The sequence below is a fragment of the Adiantum capillus-veneris genome, chromosome 21 (assembly GCF_014529385.1).
Source record: "Adiantum capillus-veneris isolate H3 chromosome 21, ASM1452938v2, whole genome shotgun sequence".
Lineage (NCBI taxonomy): Eukaryota > Viridiplantae > Streptophyta > Polypodiopsida > Polypodiales > Pteridaceae > Adiantum > Adiantum capillus-veneris.
Window position 1 is genome coordinate 10,294,822 of NC_140951.1, and position 21,918 is coordinate 10,316,739.

General features: G+C 42.5%; 1 protein-coding gene across 1 annotated transcript; it reads left to right on the forward strand.

Annotated features, from left to right (window-relative positions):
- The first annotated feature begins 21,272 nt into the window (after positions 1-21,272).
- LOC147430534 (uncharacterized) lies at positions 21,273-21,500 on the forward strand. The gene has a single exon (XM_086493937.1). It carries the CDS (start codon positions 21,273-21,275, stop codon positions 21,498-21,500), a length of 228 nt encoding a protein of 75 aa, XP_086350063.1.
- The last annotated feature ends 418 nt before the right edge of the window (positions 21,501-21,918 follow it).

Here is a 21,918-nt window from a genome sequence, read left to right on the forward strand (position 1 = left end):
GGCATCTAGTCCATCCTTGACTTCCTGTCCATTTTTCCCACCAGGCCTAGCCGCTGCAGCATTCTCTTCCTAACAATCTCACATTCAGTGCAGGTAAGCATATGATTCACAGAACACACACATACGTACTCTTCACACCACGATGCCCACCGACCCAAGACTTTGCCACCTTGGGGATCACCATGTTACAACCAGGTTTGGCACAATGATCCCTGCTTAGTAGCAAAGCTCTAAAGCAAAGGGGGTGATACTGATGTCCGCACTCAAGCATAAAGGTTCCTACAACTCCTGCAGACTCTAAGAGCTCACCACATGCAACACACATTCCAAACACATGGATCATCTCCCTCGAATTAGCAACCTGGGGCCTAAGATATAACATAAATCTCTTCCCGCGGGGAACATCAGCTATCATCTGCTTCACAAATAGGACATGGCCTTGTGCTTCCTTCCATGTTGCCTCCAGCACATCATACTCAGCCTGTTGTCAACTAGCAACAATACAACATTCCCAAATTAGAACCCAAAATCTAGCAGACAGTACCAAAGGCATCATGCTACCAATTAGTACCAAAATGTAGTAGACAGTACCAAGGCCATCATACTACCAATTAGTACCAAATAGTACCAAGGCCATTATACTACCAGTTACTACCAAAAACTAGTAGACAGTACCAAGGCCATCACCAATTAGTACCAAAAACTAGTAGGCAATACGAAAGCCATCATACTACCAATTAGTACCAAGAACTAGCACACAGTACCAAAACCATCATACTACTAATCAATACCAGAACCTATCAGACATTACCAAAACCATCATACTACCAATTAGTACCAAAAACTAGCAAGTCATCTCTGCAAGAAGACAATCGTAAACTACCAAAATTAGTACCAAATCATAACCAAGAGCTACCAATTGGTACCAAATCATAACCATGATCTACCAATTAGTACCAAATCATAACCATGAGCTACCAATTAGTACCAAATCATAACATGAGCTACCAATTAGTACTAAATCATAACCATGAGCTACCAATTAGTACCAAAAATCATAACCAAGAGCTACCAATTAGTACCAAATCATAACCACATGAGCTACCAATCAGTACCAAATCATAACCATGAGCTACCAAGTAGTACCAAAAACCCTAACAGCCACCAAAAAAGCATTGTAAGAAGCTACCCTAAAAGTACCAATACATTCAAAGTAGTGTCATTACAAAAGAACCATAAACTACTAAAGGGAGTGATAAAATAGTACCAAATGCTACTAGTACCAAAAGCATTACAAATACACCCAAGCCCACCAATAAACTACCCAAAAGCAACCATAACTACGAAAATAACATTGTTAGATCCACTCCAAAAACTGCCAAAGCATTACCAAAAACTACCAAAAGCTACATGTAAGGGTTTAGTGGTACTAGCAACACAACCAGAACTACCAAAACAAGAGATTTATCAGACTACCAAACTACTAAAAACAACATGATAGAAGATACCAAAACAAGAAAGTATATCCAAAAAAACCCAAAAGATACCAGTATGGACAAAAAGTACCAAAATAACATAGAGAAAATTCAAAAAATCAACTTGGACCTAGCAATCTACCTAGAATATGCAACTGCCATACAGAAGCAAAACCACCAAACTCTGGCAAACTAGCAAAGCAACATTTATAGATACTAAAAATCTGTATACACTACCAAAACCACTTTCTTAAGACATGATAGGAATTACTTCTTGTAAATGAACCGCCTTCTCTAGCTTCAACATGTCCTCACTGTTTCCAAGTCAGTGAAGCATGCGTTGACTGGCTCCTAGATCAACCTCAACCTCTTTTATGTCCTCATCATTGAAAGGGTTTTCCTATTTTAGTTTTGCAAGATGCACTTCATAGTGCTCTATGTCATCCTTTATCCGCTTCACAACAACACTGGAACCCTCGGCTCTCAACAATGTTTCCTTGTTCTACTGCTGTAGAGATGCTTTCAGCTCTTTCAGCCTGTCCGATGCAGTTACACTTTTTTTGAGGCACTCTCTCAACAATACTTTCCAATTCTGTAACATAATCGGGTGGCTCTACGTGAAGTTGTGGGGGATCTACCTCTGTACAGAGGTTACTACCACTTTGCATAAGGCGGGGCTTCTTAATAGATGACCCTAAACTGCCGTGGGAGGCACCGTTTTCCCTTTGCCAAGTTTCGACCTTTCGCTCCAACCCTCCTGGGCGGCTGGCACACATGTTTAGTACTACCTCTCCAAACCTCGTCCATGTGACTTTATGGCGCGTAGGGTCCTTTGTTGCCACATGGCATCTCTCAAAAGCATAGCAGTGTGCAAACTTCACAGTGATTTTCCCACAAGATGGAGGGGCTTGATATAACTTGTGGAAGAGGAACCTGCAATCTTCAAGGAGTCTTGGGTGCACGTGATTCAAGTAGATCTTTGCATTCTTCTGGTAGCTTTGCTTGAGCACCGTCATCCACTCGTTGTGAGGGAGGTCTTTATCCCTAAGATCCTTTGCAAGCACCCCCTCCATGCTGAGACCATACTCTTCGTGAAGCTCCTCGATTGTATAATAGAACTTGGTCAAAATAGGGTATTCTTCCATTTTGTTCTTGCCTGCAATGTGGAAACACAAAGCTCAAATGTTAGACATGTTGTTTTAATTTACCAATTCAAAATACCTAAGCATGCTTCATAAATGACCTTCTATTAGCAACATTTTAGCAATGTCAAACTAAACCCTACACCCTAAACAGCCCTTTGGTCACACAAATGACCTTGCCAATTCACAATTTGGTACTGACCAAATTTGAGGTTATACATAGTTATCATTGTACAATACCAAATTTTGAACTCTAAACTTCCTCATTTTCTTAGTAAGCCTTCTTGTCCTACAGGGTATGATTATAGGGATACAAGAAGACTCTTCTGCATAGATGCATAGATGAAACAATACATTCACAATTGATGAAAAATTTCGTGAGATTGTGTTCGGTTGAAGGCACATATGCTTGAATCATGAATGCATGCAGTGCAAAAAAAGGATAGAAATGCAAAGCTCCTGAGCAAGAAACAAAACATTGACTTACATGCAATGCATAAATGAAACAATACTCTCATGCAATTGTTGAAAATTCTCCTGAAATTGTGTTCGATTCAAGGCACATATGCTTTCATGAATGCATAATGCAAGGCTCTTGAGCAAGAAACAATACATAAAATTGCATGCAATAACCTTACAACCTTTGACATAGCTACCTCTTATGAAACAAAATCAAATCCTGTAACAAGACATGACAGCGTAGAAACACCAACCTCTTGTTTTAGTTGAAGACCGATTCTCGTCCTCGGTAAAAGGTGTTGCATACTTTGCTAATTTCTCCACAGAAATGCTTCCCTTGCTAGCCCTTGTGTTCGGTGTGTTGATGCTTTGGGGAGACTTTGTGCCTTTGAGGGGGGAGGTTGCATCCATTGTCCTAGGCTTCTTGCCTTTTTTGGGTGAACCCTTGGTATCAGTAGACTTCCTCGTGGGCGTTGGAATTGGAGCTGTTCTCTATAGATAGCTGATTCCACTGTTAGAATTTACAGCTACTGGTAAGTCGTCAATTTATCAAGTGAAGATAGGAACTGAATTGGGATAATTCATTGAACTGAAATATTCTACTGGAACGAGAACAAAGTGTATAGTTGGAAAAGTATTTTAGATTCAGATTCAGATTCAGATTCAGTGTTTATGATGAACAAGTACATGTTGTACTGATTGAATGATTACATAGTAGAATCACAAGAAGTGATTGTAGCTCAAGACTAGAGAGAGATAGCAGTCGATTACAATACATACAAGCATGTGATTACACCTGCGACAAGCAGCCCAATTATGATGTAATGGGCCCTATTTATAGCCCTCCGCAGTTACTATGGTAACTGCCATGGTAATTCCTGACTGTGGTAATTCCTGACTATTCTATCCTTCGGCTTCAGAAGATAGTTCCCGCTTATTGAGACTATTTCCGCCGCCTATTGAGACTATCTTTGCCTTCTACATCCTTCCCTCCTTTCTTGAATTTTGGTATGGCTCCAAATTTTTTGAAAAAAATCCATCGTCTGATTCTGAAAGGCATTGGGAAAATCCACCGTCTGATTCTGAAATGGATTTCCCAACATCCCTCCCCTTTTGAAATCATCTCCAATTCATAAGGCGTGAGAAGATGATAGGTTTTGGTGTTTGGATCATAGAGCGTGCGTTTGCCTTTTGTCAAACGGGTTCTGGCCAGTTTGTGACAGTGCGAAGCTGTGTGGATCCATCCTTTGGGAAGAGGCTGATTGGTTTTAATCCGAGCTTCAAAGAGAATTTCATCCATTTCTCTGTACTGTGGTCCCAGGCCTGGTTTAGCCGTAATATCCCTGAGATGGTTTAGCCGTAATATCCTTTTCAGGGACTTTGGAAGGCTCCACAGTAAGTTGTAGCAACTGGTTTGTGATCTTGGTAAGACCTCTCAGGTGAATCTTCCATTGTGCCATACATAGCTTAATCCTTTCCAGCTCACCCTTTAATGCCCCAAGATCATGTAGCTGGAGAGCATCATTGAGCAGTGTTTGCCAGGTTTTCCATTCACCAGTGGATCGCTCATACCAATCCTGAAGATCATCAGTGATATTGTAATAGGTGAGTCAATCTACTGGCTCTTGATGACGAGGATACAGTGCCGGGAAAAACCTAGGTAGCTCAACTTCTTGGGCTGGTACAACATACAGAAGGACTAGGGAATCTGATACCAACTCCATAAAGGTTAAGACAGCCTGGTTTTCCTACTGCATCATCTTCCTTGTGACCTTACCAGCTGAAACAGTCTTTTGAGATTTGTGGCTTGTTCCCCCACTGTCATTAGAGTTTGAGGCCCTTTACTGTTGGTAGCCCGATCTTCAATGATGGTTGTGACCCTTTGATCCATAACTCCTATGGAAATTTGTATTTGTAGTAATACTTCTTTCATCTGACTTCTGACCTCCTTCATACACCGATATGTTGGCCTGTTTCCCAGCAAAAGCTCTAATTCAATAGCCAAAGAATGACAATTTGCAGTAGACTACCGTTGCCGATGTGGATCAACCAGCTTATCATCAGATGTTAGTACCCATTCTGGTACCCTTTCTAGCACTTGAATTTTGCTAGGATGTTCAGGAAGTTGACACACACTTTGATCATGGAAATCAGCCGATTTCCAATGTTGGACCATTTCCTTGGCACCAACAAAAAGCCGTTGAAATCGTTCCAAATCAGAAAGAAGAACCTCATCCTCCAGATACTGCCTTGTTATAAGAGCTTGTTGATGTCTTAATCTCTTGTTTAGTGTGATGAGCTGCAATGAACGTTGCTCATCTTCTTTCAAATCCTTGGTCAAAACTTTTCCTTTCCCTTTCACATCCACACTGTGATGTGACTAGTATGCTGGTGAACTTCTAGTGTTGGTTTGACGATCTTCAGCCTGCTGATCACCTGATGACTGGCCCCGTTACTGATCTGGCTGTTTTGCACCGGGCTTATCTCCTCCTGTGGCTCCTGCTCCCCCAACACCAGATCCTGGAGGTGAAGATGGAGGAAAATCGTCATCATTGTCCCTTAGTGCTAGTTCATCCTCCTTATCTTCCTCTTCTGCTGCTTCCTCCTCCTCCTCCTCCTGGAGATTATTCTACTACTCAATATAGTGGAGGATAGCCTGATTGGCCAAAGCATTATTGTACTCAGAGAGCTTATCTTGCAGATCACTCTGCATTGTCTCCATAAGTGCCCTCAAATTATCTAGATTGAAGACAATTGTCCCTTCTGGATTCAAAATATCAGCCAAATTATTGTAGATATATCTTTCAGTTAAAGTATCTTTTAATGTAGTGTGAGTGGTCATTAATGAATTGAAGCATCCAAGATTTGTCCGATAGCATTCACAATAATGTTCCAGGACGACTGAATAAGAACTGAACATCCATCATGCATAGTTGCTGGGTCACGGTCTTCTGGCTCATACATTGTGACAGAAGCCATATAGGGTAGTGTTGTGTCCTCAGCTTTATTCAAGAATATCCATCCTCTCAGAGGTTGAGTGTAAAGCTATTGTAATCGATCCTTCTTAATCAGATTCAAGGTTGGCTCAGTATAAGAAATAGAAATCTTCCCAGTAGGACTGGAAATTGCTAGTCTTTTCCCTTTGTCAACCTAAACCGTTAGCTGCTCCGCACTAGTTTGGCCTGACTGGTGATAGCCCGTGCTGGTGGTCTCACTGATTCTTGCCCTACTGGTTGGTTAGTTCCTCCACTGAACTGGGTTGGTTGGTTAGCTAGAGTCTATTCCATTGGAGTCTGTGTAGTAACCACTGTTTCGGTCTGTCTTTCAAGCTGGGTAAGAAAAGCATTACTCTTGGCTAGTGTAATTTGGCATCTTTTGGAATTTCCTTCTTCCTCTTGTGTGCTATTCCTCTTTTGGCCAGTGAGAGCTATCTGAGTGTCCCGGGTTTCTTCATTTGATGACACTTCCAGATTGTTAGTGACGGAAAAGGGTTTCTGGCTCCAAGCCATCCTTACCTGATGATGGGCATCTGGAGAAGTTGCCCAGTAAAGAAACTGCCACACATACCATGCTTTGAAGACAGTCTGGGATTTCATCTTGGCAGTTTGCTGAAGCACATTATGTGACAAAATTTGGTATAAATTGATTGGTGTTGTAGCATCCAGTCTTTTCGCCAGTAACATAGCAAATAGCTTCTCTGATACATAAGTTGGGTTGTTTTTGAGACTTACTACCTCAGTCACAAAATGATAAGCAATAGGATTATCCAAACCTTCTACTAGAACTCCTTTCCCACCACTGGCTTTGCGTTTTCTTTTGGCAGCATCATCCTCTTTCAAGGCTGCGCTAATCTGTTTTGGAGTGGTCACAGATGGCTTTGGCTCATTTGGAATTTTGAATGCAAAGGCAATGTTCTCTGGTGTGACAGACACCTTCACACCATAGACCATAGCAATTCCATCTTCACTATTGAAGGAATCAATAACATGTCTCATGATGGCTGTGTCAAACTCAATCTTGGTGGCTTGTAACACCACATGCAGGTCCCATAGCCGGATTAATGCCTTGGCAGGTTCAGTAAACACATACCTCTGTATCTTGCTATGGGGAATAGGCGGAAAAGAAGCTTTTGCCACAACAATCAAAGCTTGGGTTTTCTCAAGAGTTTCTTGCATTCTTTCCGACATTTTCTTTTTACCCATGTAGTGTGAAGATGATGTAGCAGTGTGAGAATGGGAAGAAGACTGACTTGTCTCTTCAATCCCGCAACCCGGTGTGGCCATTAGAGAAGAGGAGTAATCCACGGCTTCCTTGGACGAAGAAGTTTGCGATTGTAGAGAGGAAACCTCGGAGCTTGGTGATGGTGAATGGATAGCAGTTGCTAGACGTCGCGCAGGGGATTTTCGTGGAAAAACACTCACTCGCCTTACTGTTATACGCATTTGCACCATAAAAGGTCCACTACTTACCGTTCCTAGAGGTTTGTGCACCGCAATTGACATGGAAAACATGCATTGGCTACTACTGTCCGCAATCTTAGAAATGATTCTTACTGATAGCCCGACTGACCCTTTTCCCAATATAAACTGATAGTGGTTTGGATGTTGGATTGATTCTGGAACTGGCTGACAGATTCTGGGCCGTTGGATTGGCTCTAAAACTAGCTGTACATGAAAAAGGTTTAAAATATCCGATTCATAAGTTTCCTGATCATCAGTTCCTAGAGGACCAGTATCCTCATTTCTGGAAGTCTCTTTATCTTCTGAATAATAAAGCTTGATTTTGGCCCCATTATACACTTCGGGTAGCATCAATCCAGATAAGTCCTTTAGTCATACTGTGCCATTGGAAAATACCGAGTCAACTTCATATGGACCTGCCCAAGCTATCTTTAAGTTGGGTTTCTTAGGCCCCAGTTTGGATTGATACAACATAACCAGATCTCCCTTTTGAAATTCCCTGACTTTGATCCGTCTGTCATGCCAATGTTTCCTTCTTTGCTGAACAATTTCTTGTTCCAACATAGCTCTCTGCCTTAGCTCATCCAATTGCATCAACTCTTCCAATCTCTGTTTCAAATTATGATTAAAATCCATGTCGTACTCGATTGCCATCCTAAGACTGGGAATGACGAATTCCATGGGAACAACAACTTCAGTACCATAAACCATTCTAAATGGTGTTAATCATGTAGTAACCTTATAAGCTGTCCGATATGCCCATAGAGCAGTCTGAAGTTTCAAGTCCTACTGATGTGGCTCCTTTTGCACAATCTTAGTGAGAATGGTCTTGATAATTTTGTTCCTGCTTTCTGCTTGCCCAGTGCATCTAGGATAATATGGTGTTGATTTCCGATGCTTAACAAAAAGCATATCCATGAGAATGTCCATAGTATCACTAATAAAGTGTGTACCTTGGTCAGATACAATTTCCACAGGACAATAATATTTTCAAATAAAAACAGGGCAGTGGATCTTGTCGTGTTGTCAGGAAGAGCCTTAGCTTCCACCCACTTGGTCACATAACAAGTGGCCATTAATATATACCTGTTATTTTTGGGAGTGATTTTCTTGAATGGACCCATAAAATCTAGACCCCATTTCATGAAAACACCTAAAGGCTGAACCGGTGTCAAAGGAGTTATATCTATTGCTCTGGGTCTACCCATTCTTTGGCATATATCAGAGGTTTTGCAAAAACTTTTGACATCAGAGATCAAAGTTTGCCACCACAAACCAGCCTGCAAAATCTTCTTAGAAGTAATATCAGTAGAAAAATGTCCACCCAAATCCCCATTATGAGCCTCTAAAATCACTTGCATTCTGCCTTGCAGAGACACACATCTACAAAGAACCCCATCCACTCCTAATCGGTAAAGTGATCTGTCAATGATGGTGAACTTCAGACTCTTAATAATCAGAGCCTTCTTTTGATTCTAATTCTAGTTAGCTGGGAATTTTCCTTTGAAGAGAAACTGATATACTTCATACAATTCTGGATCAATGGGCTCATCAGCTGTTACCTGAAATAACTCAACATCCACTGGTTCATCCCTTAAAGACTCTTCAGAATAACCTTTGGTGCTTCTAGATAGGAAATTAGCACCACAATGGTTCTTGCCAGGCTTATGAAAAATTCTGAATTCAAATTCCATGAGGAACATCATCCACCTTATTAGTCTGCCTTGAATAATTACTTTGTTGATGAGAAACAATAAGGCCTAATGATCCACATAAAAATGGAACAGCTTCCCCAACAAGTAGTGTCTGAACTTAGTAGCACTGAAAACCATTCCGATGTCATGCCGCTCCGCTCCCATGACAAGAAAATGAACAAAGGAATGCCAATCAAGAGTATTTGAATCCTACATGATTAATCAACAGTTACAAGGGCTCGTTAACAAGCCAATTTTAAGATGAAAGTGTGCCAAAAGATGTCTTGGTAATGCTAAACAGTGAGTATTATTGAAGTGGTCATAGCTAGGATTTTATTAATCCAAGTTGAAGTACTAAAAAAAGATCTACATGCCTGTCTTTACGGCTCGTCAATCGGAGCTACGGATAAGAAGTTATGACAATTTTAAGTTGAGTCAGTAGCAGATCCGCACCGGATTGAGCACCTGCTGATAAAAGGTCAAAGATGAAAGAAATGCATGAGTCCAAAGTTCTCACTTCCAGGAGCATGTCAGTCTTTTCAGTTCGTCAATCGGAGTTTCTGTTGGCAAGATATGGCCAGTTTAAGTATCACCGTGGGCCGGGTTCGAACCGCCCTGGTCGCCCTGGTCACCCTGGTCAGTCACATTCATCTGGCTTAATGCAGTACGATGCCAATGTGTATGCAAATGTGGGCCGATGCGGAAGCATTTTTTATAATATACCTAGCCTTGACGGGACAACTCTCCAAAAGCAATCACTTACACTGGCTTCTTGCAGGCATGTGGCAATATTGAAGATTTTAATGACATCAAAATTCATGATGATATTGTTAATCGATGGCGACTAGAGAAGATGTTGTGCTTGACGACGCTTGCCTGATATTTATGCACCCAAGGGCTATGGGGCCGGTATGTCATCCCTTACGGTATCTGAAGGCCGCACCATGGAGAAGCTTAGCAAGCTTGGCCGATACGCATGCCAAATGTGATTCCTTCTACTTGCAAGCAAAGCTTGGCCGGCATGAATGCCAAGTGTGGTGCCCTTACAAGGGCTTCAACCGCCCTTTAATAACCTAATTGGTTGGCCACCCAAGGGCCAATTCAAGTGGCCGCCCATTCAAAGGGTTTTTTTTTATAATGTGAAGTAAAGCAAAAAAAAAAAGAGCTATGGCGCATCTGCAGCCGACGAGGAGAGGGCTTCGCGGGCTGGCGCTGGTCTATATGGCGCTCAGACGCCCTCGCCACAGAAGCGGATGTTGCAGGAAATTCCATCGCGATGCTTTTCGGCACCAGTCGCATTGGATTCCAAGCCGGTCCAAAATCGCCTGCCATGTCACGAGGGGGGTACCCATTAGCGACATCGCTAATGGGTAGAACCCTTTTTTAGCAAGAACTCGGCTCATGCAAGTATAAAAGGGGAAGATGAGGGTCACTTGAGCTCTCTAGTGTTTTTTTTTGGAGAGTCCTCACCTCTTGATTGGAAGCTCTCTCTCCGGGAGTATAAGCCTAATCCTATTATAAGCCAATAGCCATTGGAAGCCAAGCTTTCTTAAGCTCAAGCAAAGCCTAATCTCAAACCATTAGCAGAGCCTAACCTGAAATTCATTAGCCAAGATTAATTTAATCTTCTTACACCAATCCGAAGCTCTTCTCCTCATCATCTTAGAAAACCCTCTTCTTTCCGGAGGTGATTAGCAAGCTAATCCAAATCTCTTAAGCCAAAACCAAGCTTGATCTGGCCCTCCTATCCGAACCTTCTCAGATCAACTCAAGCCAAAGCTCTGGATATCATTAATCCATCATTATCCATTCGAATCCCCAAAACTAAACCTCCATAATTCATCCTAACCCTATTCTAAGCTTGATTAGCCATTCAAATCAAACCAAGCTTAAGGTGGATCACGATAAACCCGTTCAAATCAGGGATTTAAGCCATAAACCTTAAGCCAAATTAGACGGCCATTGGAAGACGGAAGTTCCTATGCCATAACAGGAAAAAGAAAAAGGCAGTACAAAGCAGTTCATTATTAATTTTCTTGATTAACACTTAGATTAAGCCAGGTTTCATCTTGTAAGGAGCATTAAGCCTCCATTAGTGATTGATTAATCATGGATACTGTTGATTAATTGGAATTAGGAAAACCGTTTGTTTTGAGCTCTGTTGTCGTTAATTGCGTCTGCTGCACCTCTTTCCCCGCACCTCTCACAACCAGGGGCCCAGTGCCTTCTCGGCTCACCTTTCGCACATTTATCCCCCGACACTGAGAGCTTCTCTTTCAATCGTTGTATAGCCTTGTTCAGCTTGAATGAACCTTCGACTGGCAAAGTAGACTGGATAATCAGTTCTTCCCTCTGGTTGATCTAGGATGGCTCCCATCGCCAATCCTAAAGCATCCACATGTACATGGAAGATGATATCCCATTTTGGTTGTCAAAGAACTGGTTTACTGATAATCATATTCTTTAAACTCTGGAAGCTCTCCTCACATTTAGTGGTCCAATTGAACTTGCTAGTTTTCTTTGTAAGTTCATACAAGGGTAATGCCTAGGAAGCAAACTTATGCACAAATCTCCGATAAAAATTAAAATATCCCAAGAAAGAACTTAACTTTGATACATTGCGAGACACCTTGACTTGTTGGATACACTGAATCTTGTCACTGGCCATTTCTATACCATTTCTGGACACTACATGTCCCAGTAGCTGGCCTTTCCAGACTAAGAAGACTGATTTGAATGGATTTAAACAAATTCGCTTTTCTTGACAACGCTGAAAAACTATCTCCAAAAAAAGAAAATGTTGTTCTTCAGTTGAATAGACAATGAAATCATCCATAAATATGGCCAAAAATCGATGAAGAAATTCACTGAATATTTCCATCATACATCTCTGAAAAGTGGTCGGTGCATTGCAAAGACCAAATGGCATTACCAAATACATAAATGCTCTCCACTCAGTAATGAAAGTGGTTTTACTCCGATCCTCAGGAGCAATTTGTAATTGGTTGTATCCACTATAGCCATCCATAAAGTTTTACATCTCATAGCCTGCAATTTCATCAAGCAGCATATCTGTGAATGGTAATGGAAAAGGATCTAAAATGGTTTGAGCATTCAGCTTCCTATAATCCACACACACTCTTAGCTTTCCATTGTTCTTGGGTACCACCACAATTGGAAACAACCATCCACTACTGGCTACTTCAGTAATGAACCTAGCTTTCAGAAGTTTATCAATCTCCTCCTTAACCTTCTTGGCATAATTTGGATTCATTTGATATCGCTGCAGTCGTACTAGTGGCATCTTGTTTCAATGGTATTCGATGTTGACATACTTCTGGATCTACTCCTTTAAGATCAGTATGTTCCCATGTGAACACATCTTTATACTGCTGAAACATATGCCTTGCCTTCTCTTTTATCTTAGGATTCAGATGCTTATTCACCTTAATCAATCTAGGATTGTCCTCAGATCCCAAGTTCCACTCCTCCATTTCTTGATCATCTGGAAGTAACCAGTTAGGCCCTCCGTCTTCCTTTTTGGTTGACTCCTCAGCATAATCCCAAGATGGTTCCTTAAGCTATGAGCTGCTACTCTGATTCCCAGTTACTTCCTCAGATTGTGTAATGGAATCTACCGGTTCTGTTGGTCTCCCGGTCAGCTAAACTGGCCGTTCTCCGGTGTTTTGCTCGGTGAACTGCTCTGGAAATTGCTTCTTCTGCCTTTCAGCCCGATCCTTGTCCAGTAACACTGCATTAAGATTTATCTCAGTTAATGGAAAAATACCTATTGTTACTAGCATCCTTTCGATTTTCTGCACTTTATATTTTTTGGCAAAGTTCTTGAGGTCGCAGCTCCTTTCTCCAGCTTCTAGTATTGTTCTTCTGAATCTGAATTCTTCTATTGGCATCTTGTATTGTCAACGTCTGATTAGCATAGTCGTGAACAACATGCGCTGTTCACAACCATGGGCGCCCCAGTAGCATCCCATATGCGCCCTGCACATCTAATACTAGAAAACTAGTTTTAAAATTTTATTTGCCTACCCTTATCTACATACTCTCTATCATTCAAGTTGCTTGCACTACTCGATGGTCTACCATTCTGACTTTGAAAGGTACTGGTTTCAGATTCGTAATTCCCATTCTTTGCTGGAGATGTGCTCCCAAAGTGTTTACTCCTGATCCTCCATCTAGTATAACACCAGATAGTGCCTCCCACTGTTTCCTTACCTTATAATCTACTTGAATGACTAGTACTTCATCATCTCTAACCGCAGCCATGTCAGCTGTTCTGGCTTTTGCATCAACCTTCCTTCGCTGCCTGATGAATTTTGCTACTTCAGGCAGAGTTTTTCTAATATCTTCAAGCTCAACTGTGATTTTTTGAATTCTGTCACAAATTTTGACATGAATTTCCTCCCTGTCTTGTTCAGAATCACTGTCAAAAGTGGAAGTATCAGCAGTATCTTCCCAACGCCATTCTTCTGATTTGCCTTCGCCCGATTCTTCCCTCTGTGTCTGAATTGCAGCCAACATGGTCTCAGAATTCCTAGATCTCAAATGATATGGTGGTGCTTCCTTAGAAGACTGGGCTGGTATTCTTTGAATGACCCGGGCCTCAGAGCTTTCTGGCTGCTCTCGCAATTTCTTGGTTAAGTCTTCTGTAATTTTAGCCGCCAATTCTCTCTGTTCCTGCCATTCATCAACCACCTTTTCTTTACCCTTTGCCTTCCACACCTCTCTCTGCTGAGCCCATTTGCTGCTTCCATGACTGACTGGTGTTACCAATTCCTCTGGAATTTCCTCAATCACCATCCCTTGACTTCATGTGACTGCTCTTTCTAGAACTGGTTCCAGGACCTTCGCCTCAATTGCCGTCGCAGGACTAGGCGTTTCAAGACACTGAGCCGCGAAATGCCCATACTTACCACAAGTATAGCAATTCAAACTTCATCCTTGGAAATTACCACGACCCCGGCCCCGCCCAGTATCCCCTTGGTACCCACTGCACCCCGTATTTGTACCACTGGTACCTGATTTCTCTGTTTGGGGTACACTGGTAGTCTCCACTCTTACTGGTTCAGCTTTGGTAAATGCCACCACAGACATATCTTTGCCATTCTTAAAATGATGAATGCTAATACCATAATTGTTCCAGAGATGGCCATAGGCTCTGCAGTAAGTACACTGTGGACATTCATTGGAAACATGATCTCTGGATTTAGACTTTGAACACCAAGTTTCCATTCTTCTTACTGGTTGCCTGGTCTGGCTGATTTTAGCAATCTCTCGGGCCATCTTATCAATCTTCCTAGACCAAGACCTATTCTTAGTCTTGTCTTTGCTCTTGTCTTCCGAGCTACTGTCAGAGCTATTGAAAGTCTTACCGGAATCTGAATCCTCAGTAGAAGTGGTGCTACTGCTACTGGATCTCCTCTTCTTGTGATTCCTTTCCTTCTTAGCTTGCCGTTCCAGCTTTAGGGCCCTCTGCACCAAATCATTGAATTTCTTTGTTGGGGCAGGCACCTCTTGTTCTCGAAGATTCTTGCTACGGAACCCATTTAGAAACCATGCCCGCAACCGCTTCTCTAATGGTGGTTCCTGCAGCAGCTGCCTAGTCAACTCCTTGATTTTCTCCACATAGCTTCTGACTGATAATTTCCTCTGTTTTATCTTATCCAGTTGACATAGGATATCCTCATCCCCTCTGTTATCTGAATATTCCAGTCGGAATGCTTTAAGTAGTTTGTTATAAGGTCTGAGTTGGCATGCTGGGTAATGGTAATACCATTTCCTCGCTGCTTCTTTTAATGTTTGAGGAAAGTATTCCCCCCAATCATCTTCATCAATTTTTTTCAACTCAGCATACTGTTCAAAATATTGGATATGAACATCCGGATCATCTCTCTTTCCTCCCTTAAATACTGGAAAAGAAATTTTCAGTGACGAGGTGTAATCATGGCGATCAACATCATTTCTGCTTCTCCTCTCCTTAGGAACCTGACTTCTGTGTGAGGATTTCTTGTAATGGTCTGTATCTGCATCCCAATCAATTTCTTTCTCTGTCTCCTTTCTAGCCCTTCGACTGGAACTATGGCGACTACCTTTACTGCCTCTGGCGCCTTCAGCCCCCTGCGTGGTGCGAGAAATCCTAGCCTTGCGTTCTGCCCGCTCAGCCCTTCTTCTTCTTGACTGACTGGAGTGATGAAAGTCATGTGCCTCCTCAATAGGACTATGCCCCTCCTGAGCCTCAGTCTCAGTCATTGGTTCATTCTTAGGATCATTAGAATCTCCTTCTGACTCCTCAGGAATAGGGTCAACGCGGTTGGATGTTTTACGACCACCTATCGAGTAGCTAAGAATTCAAACTAGGAGAAGTGTTGTCTAGTCAACGAGCAACAACTCTAGCCACAGTGATCGCCAAAATGGAATTGGAGTTGATCTCTTTAGATAGCTGATTCCAGTGTTAGTTTATCCAGTGAAGATAGGAACTGAATTGGGATAATTGAATGAACTGAAATATTCTACTAGAAAAAGAACAAAGTGTATAATTAGAAAAGTATGTCAGATTCAGATTCAGTGTTTATGATGAACGAGTACATGGTGTACTGACTGAAGCACATCTGACTACTGTAGTAATGATTACATATTAGAATTACAAGTAAGTGATTGTAACTCAAGACTAGAGAGAGATAGCAGTCAATTACAATACAGACAAGCATGTGATTACACTTTCGACAAGCAGCCCGATTATGATGTAATGGGCCCTATTTATAGCCCTCCGTAGTTACTGTGGTAACTGCCATGGTAATTCCTGACTGTTCTATCCTTCGGCTTCAAATTATAGTTCCCGCTTATTTAGACCGTTCCCACTGCCTGTTGAGACTATCTTTGCCTTCTACATGTGTTGCAGCTAAGCAACGGTGGATAGCGGCCACCACTACATCAAGTCAACTCCCCGCCTTTTTGTATTAATTTTCTGCTCTGAAGTCGAGCTCGTAATATTTTTGCTATTATGTAAAGGGTTTATCTTATGGGGCCATGGGCTTCCAAATTGTACTGATTCCCAACTCAAGCACACAATTGATTATTGAGCCATGTATCTATGGGAAACTCTCCTCCCACAAGACCTAAGTATAAAGGTCAAAATAAAGGGTTTTGGAAGGATGGATTTTATGACTTAGAAAAACTCTCTGCGCGGGCATCTTATCTATTTTTGTGTGTGCATCTTCTTTGATTGCTATCTTGTGATGCACGAGTCACATTGCAGAACCGAGACAACAGGCGCGTTCAGCTCGTCGAGCTCTTCGATTCAACGCCAACCATTTTCCACGAGACGCTACTTCACGAGCATCGACCTCTAGACTTACAAGTGAATTTTAGGGAGTTTAGGGTAGATTTCAGTGAAACCAACCATAGAGTAGGGTAGCTCTCCCTTAGACCCAGCTGTAGAGACCATCTGGGACCGTTTCCAACAACTTCCATTTTGCTGTCAGACAGCAAGCGTTCTTTCTGCCAAGGTGCAGAATTGAGGTTTGAGGGTCTAGGTAGCTTGTGGACATGTAGGAAATTGCCTACGGTGAGTTTCGTGTCAAACCGAGGTCATTAGCCCAAGGTTTAGCTTAGTTTTGTGACGTAGGAGGTTCTTGGCAGATTTGGGTATTCCCGCACACATAGGACTTAGAGATCTCAGATGACCATTCCATAGGTACTCGACAAGAGGTTGACACCCTCTTGGCGCCTCCATGCCCTAATCGGGTCAGTGGCGTCCCTAGTTGACATCTTTATGTGTTGAGTAGGTTCTCGCTTGCTACGAACGACACTCGAAAAACAACATGCATCCTCATTGTGGCGTGGTGCACAACAGGAGACCACGCTAGCTACACAAAGGAATCTTGAAGGTGATGCGTGAGAGCTTTGTGACAGCGTTGTGCAGTCAAGAACCACTACAAACAGCCACTGGTACTATGCAGGACAAACACATGCCATGTCACACGAGTTCAAACGTGTTGTAACTCCAATCCATCATTCGCCCCACCCATGATGTCTCTTCAAACGGAGTGGTTGCTAGAATTTTGATTTTTACTAGCTTCCCTCCTACACCATTTAATTTTAGAGGCCGAAAAGGGTTCCCTCCAAAAAAACTTCTTGCTTTTGTAGAAGTACCAACTAGGTACAAACAAAAAAGGTCATTTTTTTGTACCACCATTGCATGCTTTCAGCCTAAAACATGATCTTGGAGGCCAGGGTGCAGAATTGAGGTTTGAGGGTCTAGGTAGCTTGGGGACATGTAGGAAATTTCCTACGGTGAGTTTCGTGTCAAACCGAGGTCATTAGCCCAAGGTTTAGCTTAGTTTTGTGACGTAGGAGGTTCTTGGCAGATTTGGGTATTCCCGCACACACAGGACTTAGAGATCTTAGATGACCATTCCATAGGTATTCGACAAGAGGTTGACACCCTCTTGGCGCGCCTCCATGCCCTAATCGGGTTAGTGACGTCCCTAGTTGACATCTTTATGTGTTGAGTAGGTTCTCGCTTGCTACGAGCGACACTCGAAAAACAAGTGGCACCGATAATGTTGATCCTTGCATTCCGATTCAGGAGCTCATTACAACTACGTCACATACAATTTCTTTAATCAGCTGATAGGTGTTCAGTTAGTTCCGGAATTTCGCTGTTGTGAAGCCTTCAATAATGCAATTATCATAACCAAAGGCTGGGCGGAGATACCCTTGTATATCAATGGCATGTTGTGCACTCATCAATTTCATGTGTGCGATGTTCAAGATGATTATTCCCCCATCATATTTGGTACAACCTGGCAAAGGAGATACAACGCTTATTTGCACTGGTCAGGTAACCAAATGTACTTTCAAGCAGAGGGAAAGGTCAACAAAGTGTTGTTTGCAAGGGAGGAGGAAGTCCCTCATCAGCAACTACGAGAAAACAATCAAAAATTCCTTCCTCGACCACCTGCACCTGTTTCAGCAACTGTACAACCGTCACAGCCAAAGGAAACTGCTGATGCTGCATGTCAGGTCAGCATTGAAGAACCAGTGTCACAACCTACACTTCCTCACACCAAAAAAAGGCCTCAACATAAATCCGGAATTCCACAGTTACCTCGCCCAACATACAAGCAAGTTTGGCGGCCAAAACAATCAAATCCACAATCTCCACCGCCAAAGCCTAGCGAACAACTTGTCTGGAGAGCGAAGCCACCACTAGTGCCCAACACATCGACAACATCCAACAAATATAGGTGGACTCCAATCAAACAAACTAATGTCATTAGTCCTATACAGAAAACCAAGCAGGTCTGGCGGCCCAAGCAACCCAAGCCAACAGTTGCTCAACCCCCGCTGCCAAAAGGCAACCACACGGCAATCACAGCTACTCGACAATCCAAACAGTACACCCGAGCCCACCCACCACTCAGGGAAATCAAACCCAAAAGTCCTATTCACTACAAACAAGTATGGGTTCCTAAAGAGCCCACCAAAACTGCCGTCTCGTATAAATGGCAACCCAAACGAAAGATTCCAAACCCGAAACCGGCTACATCCAGGTTGCAATGGCAACCTAAAACACATCAACAAGTACTCAACATGTCAACATTGGTCAAACCACCACCAATTCTGACCATGTCCGAGAAACTTAGTCTCTTGAAAGCATTCTACCACTTGGAAACCTCGCCAGCAGATGCCCTTAAGCAATCTGCTTAAGAACCTCATCTTGCACAGCATTAATTTTTCCATGCACTGACCGAGTATGCATGCATAGGGCTAATTACACGGCCTTGCATAGGCACCAATGTTTTACCCATGCATAACACCACTAGTATGACACAATGTCGTCCGGGAGGACTCCAGATAGGCCGGGGGGAGGCATTCCAAATGCAGACCCAAAATGATGATAGGGCAGTGTATTCAAATGTTTTCCGACTTATTTTGTGTTTTATTGCGAATTTTCTTGACCAAGTTTGCATTTTCTGCCCTGAATAGTGGTAAAAAAGGGGAAACTGCCACATATATACCCCTAGGTGTGTGTAAATATGTACAAAATTTAGTTTTTAGCTATCTTAAATAAATACAAGATATCGGGACATCCTATGATTTTTTGGATAATTTTTGGAGTGATTTGCTATTTCTTTGCTATTTTTCTCTTTTTATTTTCTAATAAATAGTAATAAGCCGCCAAAAATAAAACAGAGATACAAGAAATGTTTCCTAATATTAGGAAACCCGCAGGAATTTTCAGAATGGATTTCCAATGTCAACAGGTCAGGTTGCGAAAAATGACGGAAACCATATTTTTAATGCAAAAAGGCTCAAAGTGCAAAAGTGATGGAATTTGGCCATACGGTGTCCAAATCGCAAAATTTTCGATCCGTAGGTCATCTAACATGTGATTTGGGACTAACCATGGGGGTGGTTTCACTTGCACATCCTAAGCTCCAGGTATGTATACCCCAAGCCCTCATTTCTAAGCTCATTTGCTACTTGTCCTTGTGAAAGAGAGCTTGAGAGAGCATATTGCCACCTGCTTCCACATTGCAGTCATGGCTACCATGAGGGGTAAGTACGAATACTTTTCAAGTCATTTAATGCTTGTTTGACTCATTTACAAGCACGTAACAAGCACACACAAGGCTGGGAAGGCACAATCCCATAGAAAACACAGCAGACTCTAGAGACCACCAAAGGCTATAGGACTTCACAGAGACCTCAGAGATAGGTCTAATAACAATGCCACATAGGCATATGCTAACCCGGAAGGCCGAGACCAACACAGAGTCAACAGATGGATTTGGGAGTCTGGGAAGACACCACACCCAATGTGGATGTCAAAAATGACAAGTGACCACACCAAAAGGGTGTATAGGGCCTAGCTACAATGTCCCAACACAAAAATCCAATTGCATGTCACTCCTGTGATCCCCCAGAGAGTAAGGGCTCTTACTGTCTCTAAGGGATTTTTTGCCAATTTCTCAACTTTGAGCACATATGCACCTCAAAATACATCAATATACATGCATTTGACCCACAAAATCACAAAAGACCCATCCTTAGACCAAAATCCAAGCTCATCAGTCTGCCAACATCAATCCTAGTGAATAAACCATGATACCCAATACCAAGTTGAGAGCCAAGCTCCACAATTGCTTCTTAGAGCCTCTATGAGCCATCCATAAAGCTACATTCTCAAAAAGTTCAAAAAATGCTCAAGAGACAGTAAGCGCTCTTACTGTCTCCCATGTCCAGACTACTACCAAAGTTTCCAGATAGCTCCTATACATCACCATGATTACATTGGCTAAGCCTCCTACCAAGTAAAAATGCAAAAAACCATCACTTAGCCATTTCAGTCACCAGCTAGCCAACTCTGGACCTACTGTTGCCAAGGAGCATCACCCTATCAAAGTCATCACATCAAAAATCATCAAATGATACCTTCCAGCTAACCCTGGCATTACAGATCAGAAAACCAGCTCCATATCACTCTGGAGACAGTAAGCGCTCTTACTGTCTCAATGCCCAGAAGTTCACTTGCACCCCATCAAAAGCTGTATCTAGCCTCATTGCACAACGTTTGTGAAACCACAAGCACTATGCATCAAAATTTCACTAAGTTACCTATTTATACAGCTCACCTACCATCTAGGGTTTGCCATATATCATGGTATATTGCTCCATATTACACCAAAATTGGGGAGTACACTCCACATGCATTGTATTACATGCCTATGCACTCATTGTCACCTCAAAGTGCCAAAAACACCTACTAGAGACAGTAAACACGCTCACTGTCCGGTGTTGCTAAATTGTCAGTTTTAGTGTTTTGGGCTTGCAAGCATGCTTTATACATATATTTTGAGTGTTACTTGCATTTGATGATCATCAAAGATTCAGTTGAAGCTCGTATCCAGCACTCTGACTAGACACTGACAACTTTCAAGTTGGTGGTCTGCTTACACGGAAAATGCAAGAAGAAAAGAAGCCAGTCCACTAGAGACAGAAGGGAATGTACAGCAAGAGATGCCTCCAGAGAAGCCAATATCTGCACCTCCTACGGAGCCAGAGCCTACTACAGCTGAAGCAGTAGACAAAGAGCTTACATTGAATGAATTGGCAGAGCTGCAGTTAAGAGAGCGCATGGAGACCCTCCATGAGAGGTATCATTGGAAGAACCTACGCTGGGAGCAGCATATACTACACTCTGCAAATGTCGCTCACCCGACTCCCCAGCAGATAAATGAAGCTTGAGGAGCAGCAGGTGCCGGAGAAAAGTCTTGAACCTACATGGCGACAGAGATGGCTTAAGAAGCATCCAAAATTTCTTATCCATCAAGTCCACGCACCTAGATACATTAAAGAAGATCCTACAGTCTGCCCTGTCCGCGAGCATACACATGGCAAGAGTTTGAGCACCTTTAGAAGGAGCATCCCACTTGGATGAACTATCCACTAGTGCCAGCTCCTAAGCTAGGTGACTACCTTATAGAAGAATATATGATCAGATCATTGACTGAAGCTGAGGAAATGTACAGAGGTCTCCCAGACCTATCTACAGGCATGCTAAGGAAAATATGTCGGATGCTACTAACCTGTATACAGGTATACCACCAGACGGAGTTAACCGACACTCCCTGGTTGGGTTTTTTGGAGGGTACAAGAGGCCTAT